At 42.7% G+C, this 9978-nt stretch overlaps 1 protein-coding gene across 2 annotated transcripts in view; it reads left to right on the forward strand.

Moving 5' to 3' along the window:
- Positions 1-8027, forward strand: part of TARS3 (threonyl-tRNA synthetase 3) — a 44950-nt gene extending 36923 nt beyond the window's left edge. Inside the window, exons 16-19 of one of the 2 annotated variants that reach the window (XM_055556008.1) lie at positions 3130-3234; positions 5396-5468; positions 6085-6199; positions 7520-8027. In XM_055556008.1, coding sequence (XP_055411983.1) covers positions 3130-3234; positions 5396-5468; positions 6085-6199; positions 7520-7668 — 442 coding nt within the window. In that variant the 3' untranslated portion in view covers positions 7669-8027. The remainder of the gene's footprint in view (positions 1-3129; positions 3235-5395; positions 5469-6084; positions 6200-7519) is intronic. The other variant, XM_055556009.1, reaches the window with a different exon arrangement.
- Positions 8028-9978: the final 1951 nt, after the last annotated feature.

Genomic DNA, 9978 nt, shown 5'->3' on the forward strand with positions numbered 1-9978 from the left:
AAGATTCTTATAATAAATGAACAACCACCAGTTCCCCAGAGCATATGGTATTATGGGTTGATCTCAGTTTGTGTTCAATCAACAGTAATTTCATTTTGGATTCCCTGTGTTGTGTTTTAATTAATAGTTATAGAACTACACTCAGAGTTAAGTCCTGGGAGAAAGTAAAGAGCTGAAGGAATTCTTGCAGTGTTCATATGGAGTTACACCAGGACATGAGAAGAGTAAAAATTATCTGAGTGTAAAGGGGAAAGCACAGAACCTTCAAGAATAAATTTGGACCTTTGGAAAAGATCGTGTCTGGAGTTTATATTTTCAAAACCATCTTTCACCAATAACCTACTATTAATAAAATTAGGAGTAGGGAGACTTTATTTATGCTGAAATGGCCCAACTAGTTTAACAAAAGTTGAATACTACTGGCTATCTAAAGGGGATGTGGAGAAGAAGCAGATCAGGCAAGCCAGCATCCATCCATCCATCCACCCATCTATCCATCCACCTATCCATCCACCCATCTATCCATCCATCCGTCCATCATCCTAGGTGTGTGGATGACAGGGACTGGAGAGCCTAAGTGGAAGCAGTGGTCTGTAGACCAGGTAAGAGATGACAGTTATAACAAGGTGGCTGTAATAGTAGAAATGAGAAAAGTAGAGGTATACAGGATTTATTTTGGAGGCCGAACCCATGTGATCTGTTGTGGCTTAAATATGAGGAGAGAAGAATGGAGGAGCAGTGAGGTCATTATCTTGATCAAGTTTTCTACCCAAGAAAGCAAGGTTTAACATGAAGAGGCATATTGCCACCCATTACCTTCGATAGTGCTGAAAGGCACTGGGTAAAATGTAATTCATTCCAGTGAGAGGAAAGGAAATAAATTTTCCTATTACTGTTAAAAAAAAATCTATTTAGAAATCAATGATAACATATTGACTTATTTGAGAATAAAGCAAATAGCCTGTTTGTACTTTTACTCACAGTTGTGCTGGGATATGTAGACACATTGAAAAAAGAGACAAAATCATCACTATATATAGATGCTAAGATGTCAAGAAATCCAACAAGATCAGATGGAGGGAAAATTAAAACTGATAATAGAGTTAAGTAGGGTACCTAGCAATAAGGTCAATGCAAACATCAGTTTGCTTTCATATACATATTAAAAACAACCCAATGGGAAATGCAATGGAAAACAAATTTCAGAAACAACAACAACAAAAACCAAGCAAATATCTAGGAATAAATTTAACTATAAATATATAATATATATATGAAGTATATACTATAAAACTTAATTAAAGGCCATAAAGTTACTTAAATGAAGATTCATACACATTATTGGAATGGGAAGAATAATATTGTGAAGATACTGATTCTCTTCAAGGGTGTCTTTGAATCTAACGTAATTTCAGCTGAATCCACTGGGATTATTTGGGGGAACTTGACATTGATTTTAATGTTTACCTGAAAGTGTGCCCATGTAAGCATAGTTTAGGTCATTATTTGCCCTTCTTAAGGCTAGACCCGGTTTTAGTTCTTTTAAAATAAATGACAGGACAGCAATTTCTGGTACCCAGAGGCCTGTGAAAGGATTGTGTGGCTTCTCTTTCATTCCCTCCACAAAACAACATTATACGACATCCAGGAACATCCACACTGGTTCCAGGTTGTGGAGTGAATCATTTCTTCACATATCTGAGCAGGACTGACACGGGCCCCCACCCCACCCGGAAGTCCCTTTAGCTCTGAAAGAGGACATGGCCTGCAGTCAGTCTTCCATGACCCTCAGCAGAGGTGACTGGCAGGGATGAGGTCCAGACTCACCTGAAGTGAGTTCAGTGAATGACTCTCTGTTTTTGTTTGCTTGTGCGTACATGAGTTTTAGTAGTAACTAGCTGGTATAACCCTATAGATAAAAATTCCTCCTAAGAACTTGGTAAGCATTGCAAAGACATTTATCTTCCTGGGAAGAGTGTACACAGATCTTGGAGTGAGTTACTACATTATAGTTAACAGTCATAATTTGCTTTTTACATCTTTTTTGAAAGAGGGGAGAGAATCCTCCAATGTAAGGAGCATGTCATGAAGGTTTCAGGTCTGTAAAGGGAATTAGACCAGGAACATTTTGAAATGTAATGTGGGGGCATAGCATTTACAGGGTGGCATGGCAGTGTTCACAGTGGGTGGTGTCAGGAGTGGGCAGGTTTGGACCATACAAGGTGGATTGTAAGCTGATGTTTGCCGATGCTGAGAAAGGGTTATATGTGAGTTCATTATACAATGCTCTGTAGTTTTGTATATGTTCTGAATATTCTCTAATAACTAATGACTGCTGCTGCTGCTAAGTCGCTTCAGTCGTGTCCGACTCTGTGCGACCCCATAGACGGCAGCCCACTAAGCTCCTCTGTCCCTGGGATTTTCCAGGCAAGAATACTGGAGTGGGTTGCCATTTCCTTCTCCAATGCATGAAAGTGAAAAGTGAAAGTGAAGTCGCTCAGTCGTTCCCAACTCTTAGCGACCCCATGGACTGGAGCCTACTAGGCTCCTCCGTCCATGGGATTTTCCAGGCAAGAGTACTGGAGTGGGGTGCCATTGCCTTCTCCAAGGTTGGTAAGTTTTTTGCCAGCCATGGTGGTCATACCATTAACCCAAATTAATAGAATACCAATGTATTCTAACAGAATACAGAAACATATTTTATTTTTTCAATGTCTTTGGTAATTGTTCAATAAATTACTGGTGGAGTAAGCCATAGTTCAAAATAACGTTAATTTTAAAATGTAATTTGTTAGAGTGCCTCTTGGTATGGGGTAAACTGGTAACTTAGATTAAAGCTGGTGTTTAAAATAATCAGTAGACTTGTGATAGAAATAGTGATCTAATATTACCTTGCTTTTTCCTAGATGATATATTTCATTTCCCTTTAGTTTATTAAAGATACTATAATTTGAAAGAAAAAAACCCTTTATTTCTAATTAATGCATGGCACATTTATGTTTAAAGATAGTGCATGAGGAATCTTTTGTTTTACCTAGTTTGGAAAAATAACTTTTAAATATAAGGTAAGAAGATAAAGTTATTCCTGAGTCTGAAGAGAACATTACATGTGTAATTTTAATTTTTCAGTAAGGATGGGGACGATAAGAAGAACCCTGTGATCATTCACCAAGCCATTTTGGGGTCAGTGGAAAGAATGATAGCCATCCTCTCTGAAAACTACGGGGGAAAATGGTGAGTGATGAATGGTGAGTGATGTGGAAAAGCTACATGTTTCTTGTTCTTTAAAGTCATGTCTAAAGATAAACTTAATATGAAAAAAAATGATGGCTCCTACCTTATAATTAGCAAGTGTCCAAACAGCAAATAAAAAATTCTTGTGGCATCTGCCAGACCAGGAAACAAAACAAAGGCAGAGTGGCATAACCCTGTCATTTACCTTTTTGGGAACTTGGTGAAATGAGAAAGTAGCCTTTTCACGTGTGTGTCTAACCTTCAAAGATCTGGTTTCTGGAATGCATGTGGGCCACACTCCAGGGCATGCCCCCACCCCCATCCCCACCCCACCCCCCGCTGGCTGTCCTGCTCTCCTTTCTTCCACTCACAGCCCTGTGACCACTGACTTGAGAGGAGATACGTGGACCTGGGTCACACGTGGCCCCAAAGTCAGAGGCCGTCTGCAGTGGCAGCCCCACCTGGGGAAGGAGGGGCAGGTGAAGTAACTCCCTGAGGGCAGCTTTGAGTGGTTCATCTGGTCATCTTCTGTGCCCCCAGGGAAGAATGGCTAGAGGTATGAGTTACACTGATGTGTGGGCTCTAGTTATTGCTTTGGCCGCAACGTCAAACTTAGAGATAATTAGGCTAGAAAATGTAGGTTTGATCACTCAAAACGGTCCACAAGGATGGTGTTGCCTGAGTCTGTGTCTGTCTCCGAGATTTTATTTGTGATCTTAAAGAAACATACTGAGGTGTCACAGGGTGTCCAGGCCATTACAGGTACAGGTATAGATATGAATGTGTGCCTCCTAAGTGTAAGTTAACTTGTTTGTATTTCTCTTCAGTTGATTCCGTTGTAAGTAGTTAGCACAGTGAGAGATGGTGGGTCTTTCACAGGAGCAGTAGGGCTAGGGGATCTGGAGATGGGGTGGTGCACTTCCCCATGGAGCTGCCGTGCACACCCTCCACAGTTTACGCTGCAAGCCTTTGGACACCTGCTGAGTACTGGCAGAAGACCCTGAGATGGGAAGTAGAAGTGTGTAGAATGCGGCTTTCTGGGGCTGGTGGCTGGGTCTGGGGTGAGGGCAGAGCTCAGAAGGAAGCATTTACTGTATTTCTCTGTTTCATCATGTATATAATTAGATTTGTCACGTATTATTTTGGTTTGTAATTTAAGAATAAGTATATAAAAACGTGCATTCACAGAATGCCATCCACAATAATCTCCATGCATTTCCCTACACCTTCAAACTAAATCCATGTGATGAAGAAAAAAGCAGCCATTTCCCATATCAAACATTGCTTATCCCCACCTTTCCATCTTGAAAAACATTTTCATTCTGAAAATAACTGTAGAATCATATACACAGAGGTCTAGCACACTTGTTACCAGTTTCCCCAGTGGTGACATCCTGTAGAACTACATACAGCATGACCAGGAAGTGACTGATACACCTACCAGCCTCGTTCAGATCTCACATTTGTGCACACGAGTGAATTTGTGTACCCGCTGGTCAGGGTATAGGACAGGTCCGTTACTTACCAGGATCCCACACACCTCCTGCTCTACTCTGTCCCTATCCCCAGAAGCCACTAATCTGATCTCCACCTTCACAATTCTGTCATTTCCAGAGTCATACAGGCTTGGAATCTCAGTGCACAGCCGTCAAGACTGGCTTTTCCACTCCTTGGATGGAATTGCCTCGGGATCCGTCCGAGGTGTCTCAAGCCCTAGTCCTCAGCCCCCTCTCACTTCTGTCAGTGTGTTTGTATGCGGTGACAGTTGAGCGCTCACTCGCTGAAGGGCACTGGGGCATTTGGTGCTCTGATACAGAACACTGCTATAAATTTTAGCGTGCAGGGCTAAATACATTCATGCAAACACGTTTCCACTTCCCTGGGGTGGATACTCAGGACAGCAGTTGCTGGGTCAGATGGCCAGTGATGTTTAGCTCTTTCACCTGGCTGCCAGCCTGTCTTCCCCTCCCCTTCCAATCAGAAGGCCCCGTCTCCCCTTTTGTCTTCTTGACTGCTTTTCCATATAGTTTGCTTGACTTACACCCCTCTCTTCTGAACCTGCTCTCATGTGAAGTCTTATTTAAAAAAAAAGTCTTCAGTTAGTTTTTAATCTTGTAATAAATGGTCATTTTGAAACATACATATTACTTACATTTTTCAGGCCTTTCTGGCTGTCTCCTCGTCAGGTGATGGTCATCCCTGTGGGGCCAGCTTGTGAAAAATACGCACTTCAGGTAACATCAGAGATGTTTAAAGTACATAATCTTGGCATGTGGTCAGTGAATGTCATTGACTTGGAATGTTATTCACGCCTTTAAACATTGCATAACTAATACATTTATTTACCATCCCATGTTTTCAGTAACACCTGAGTCAAGTCTGTGTAGTTGTATAAGAGCTACTTTATATCTTGTTTTTGAGAAATTGGTGTTTTAAAACATCTCATAGTTATTCTTTTCCTTGCGGCTCTGTTAGGGAAGAATACTTATATTATCTGTTGCTGTGTAACTTGGCACCTTAGAGCAAAGAAACAGGCATGTATTATCTCACAGTTTCTGTGGGGCAGGATCTGAGCCATCATGGCTGGTGGGCTCTGGCTCAGGTGCGTGGTGAGGCCACAGCCCTTGGGACCTCAAAGGTCCCAGCTAGGGAAGTGGACTCAGCTCTTTAAGCTCATCTCAGAACTTATGTGCCATGGCTCCCTCTCCACTGTAGTCAAATGGACCAACCTGGGCCCACACCAGGGTGTGAATACTGGGTGGAGGGGATGCTGGGCTTATCTTGGAGGCTGGCTACCACACTACCCTACCCTATACAGAGTACTAATGAAAGTATCTCATTGTCTTGTAGATATCCAGTGACTTCTTTGAGGAAGGATTCATGGCTGATGTTGACTTAGATCGTGGTTGTACACTAAATAACAAAATACAAAATGCACAGCTGGCTCAGTATAATTTTATTTTTGGTAATCTAAATTTATATATATTTTCCCAAATGCCTTTTTCCGCTTAAATTCCAAAAAAAAACCTCACCAAAAAAGAAAGAATATGGTATAACTGCTTGATTATGACAAATAACTGTTGAATACTTAAACACAAAGAAAAGCCTGTGGTGTTCCTGGCTAGATACTCTGTAATTTTCTGCAAGAAGACTTAGGAAATTTCATGTGCATCCTGTGGTGTAGTATTACTAGTAATAATTAATATCTCAAACCAACAGTGGAAAAACTATGTAAATGATCTTATCAGTAGAATTATACTCCTCATGTTTCAGCCATGTGACAGGCCTGAGGTAATATCCTTTGCTTTTCTGGTTTATTAGAACTCTTTAGGATTCAAGTAACGAGTAGGGAAAGTTCCAAATTTAAGATGATGAAAAGAATTAAGTGAAAAAATAAAATGTCCCTGAAGAACAGGAGCAATTGATGTCGAATCTAAAATTTTGACTGTAAGAGTAATTTAAAACCAAGGGAGACGGATATTGACATGCCTGTGGGCACAATGTGGTTATCTCCTTTTAAGCTGAAAGTTTCTGTAGAAGGCAAAATAAATATGCAGGGGGTGGTCCTGTGGGCAGTTTGTCATCAAAAGTGTTTATAATGGGTATTGGTGATGGTTCAGTCAGATTTCTTGTGGTGACAGAGATTTCACATTAGCTTAGACATGATGAAATGTATTGGGAGTCAGTGTCTCACGCTATGGAAGGTAGAATTCGATAGCCAAACCATTAGAGAAGTAACTGGGACAGGAGGGAACTCCACCCTGACCAGGACCATTTCTTCCCATTTCTGTTCTCTTTTGGTCTGGTTCTTTATGCTTCCTTCACCTACTTTATTCCCCACTCCTTGATGGCCAGTGTCTTCCTTCCAGGTGGCAAGACACATGACTGCAGAATTCTGCATCATCTCACAGTATGGGTTGCGAGAACAGACCTTTTACTTATATTCTAGAACATTCTGTCAGCTGGTTGACCTGTGTCTGGTGCCCACCCTAATTCATCAAGTGTGCCAGGTGGAACTGGGGAGTCTGTAGGAGCTCTCTGCTCCTATTGGTACCCCACAAACACCACAGGTGTTCTCCAAAATGGACAATAGACCAGTGGGATTAGAAGTCATTCCTTGTCTCCAGAAACTTACTCTCAGTGGATGACTCAGTGGACATTAGATTGATATTTGGTGATTAGTGCTAAGAAGGAAACTCAGTGCAACACAGACCATGTGATTGCTGACTTAATATTTAGTAAAGTATTGATTTAAAATAGATTTACTTCCCTTTGTTTTCTACAGTGGTTGGAGAAAAGGAAGAGACAAATAATGCTGTAAATGTTCGAACAAGAGACAACAAAATTTATGGGGAGATCTCAGTAACTTCCACCATTGATAAATTGAAGAATCTCAAGCAGTCACGTACCCTGAATGCTGAGGAAGAATTCTGAAGTCCTTTCCCTGTGCTCAGTCTATATAAGCTCATTTTGACCCCTGAGCTTGCATTTTCCCTAATTACTATTAGTACTTCTAAGAACTTGGGACCCACTGTCAGCTCTGCTGCTGGGCACAGTGAGAAGCGAGACAGGAACTGAGTGGTCGATACCCACAAAATCTGATTCACTCATGTGTCTACAGACAAAGGACAAGGGCAGGAAATTTTCAATTTCCTAAATGTCTTGAGAAACTTAAGTGGGAAGATATTCATCAAAAGAGGGAAACACTAGGAAATGAACAATATGAGATGTTACTGTTAAGAACTGTGATTTTCAAAAGATAAATCTCAAATAAAAGTCTGCAAAGCTTTTTGAATGGAGGAAAATCTTATTTAATAACATTATGTCTCAGGTATTTTTTTAACCAAAGTTTTACTAAAGTTCACACTGAAACTTTATTTTCAAAATCAGAGTCAATTTGTTTTAGCTAACCTACAATCACAACAGAAGCTAGTACTAAATACTGGATTACTAAAAAAGGATTCTAAAGTCAAAGAAATTCAGTGTTGTGTAATCTTTTGTAGTTTCTACTGTAGGATGAGTTGCTATTTTGATGCTTCTGAATGACAATTGAACCTTACTTATCTTTAGGAAAAAAAATTCAAAATGTATTACATAGTACCTATGGCTGCCCTCTATGGGGTCGCACAGAGTCGGACACGACTGGCGCGACTTAGCAGCAGCATGGGTTTTTACCATAATAATTTGCTCCCCTACAATTAAATTGCTCTTTTGATGGGATCACATTCCACTTACAGACTCAAATGGCTTTCTGATTTTAACTGAGAGGAATACCTTGCTTCCCAGAACCGTATTAAAATGGCTTTATGTCAATAGTGAATTTAGCTTGCATTCCATCAGTCTTTATTTGCTATGTGCTCTGGAATTCGAAATAGATTTAAAACCAGCTTTCTTCTGTACACACTGGTCATTTAGCTTCATGAAGAGGTGGTGGACAGAACAGTCGACCATGAATGACAGCAAATTGAACTGTATGGGTTTACAATCCCGTGGGTTTTTTTCAATAGTAGGCTTCCCTGGTGGCTCAGCGGTAAAGAACCCACCTGGGACGCAGGAGACGTGGGTTGGATCCCTGGGTTGGGAAGATCCCCTGGAGAAGGGCAGGGCAACCCGCTCCAGTATTCTTGCTTGGGAAATCCCACGGACAGAGGAGCCTGGCAGCTACAGTTCGTGGCGTCTCAAAGAGTCGGACATGATTGAGCAACTAACACACTTTTTCAGTAGTAAATACTAGAGTATACAGGATCCTACCCGCGACAGGTGTAAGAACCAGACTTGGAGGGCCTGCTCTAAGTTATATGTGAGTTTCCCCCTGCACCCCTCTCCCCGAGGTGGTTCAAGGGTCACACCTGTGCGATGCTAGAAGCTGCAGGTTGTGTAATGTAACTTTTTAAGTTACAACTTTTATTGAAGCCAAGAACTATTCGATAGATTTCTTTATTCACCAAATGTACTCGTGAGGGAAGGGATGTGAGAGGACTACCCCCCCGGACGGTCTTGTGGAGGATGGAGGCGAAGAGGGAGGCCTATGCGCGGCCCAGGACGAAGGATGCTGCGGCAGGAACACGTGTGGGTCGCTGTGCGGGCTTCAGGGGGCCGCGGCCTGCGAGGACCTCCCTTCCCGAGCCGGGCCTCCTCCAGACGGTCTGGGGGCCGGAGACGTGCGCCACCAGGCATTCTCTCTGTCCTCGAGAGTGTCTCTAGGGACTGGCTAGACTTCGGGGCGGGACGCTGGTCGGGCCCCGGGGTGGCGCGGAGTGGGGCCTTCGGTCCCCCGGGCACACCTGGAGTCCTTCCCGAGCAGTCTGGGCCGCATCTGTACACAAGCGCCTTTTCAGTCAGACTAACCGTAACTTCGTCAGATCTCTGCACGGTGCCGAGAGCACAGCAGCAGTTTTTGTTTGTCACTAAACGTACAGATCCAGTCACAGGTAAACAGGGGCCAACTTCCCAAACTTGCCAGCCTCTGCCCTCAATCCCTCAGGAAGGAGAAAGTGAAGTAAAAGTCGCTCAGTCTTGTCCGACTCTTTGCGACCCCACGGACAATACAGTCCATGGAATTCTCCAGGCTAGAATACTGGAGTGGGTAGCCTTTCCCTTCTCCAGGGCATCTTCCTAACTCAGGGGTCGACCCCAGGTCTCCTGCATTGCGGGCAGATTCTTTACCAGCTGAGCCACAAGGGAGAAAGGTGAGCCTCTTATTCCAGGGGCAGGCGGCGCCCGGGGGGAGGTCGCGGGAGGTGG

Source organism: Bubalus kerabau, chromosome 19 (genome assembly GCF_029407905.1).
Source record: "Bubalus kerabau isolate K-KA32 ecotype Philippines breed swamp buffalo chromosome 19, PCC_UOA_SB_1v2, whole genome shotgun sequence".
NCBI classification, from domain to species: domain Eukaryota; kingdom Metazoa; phylum Chordata; class Mammalia; order Artiodactyla; family Bovidae; genus Bubalus; species Bubalus kerabau.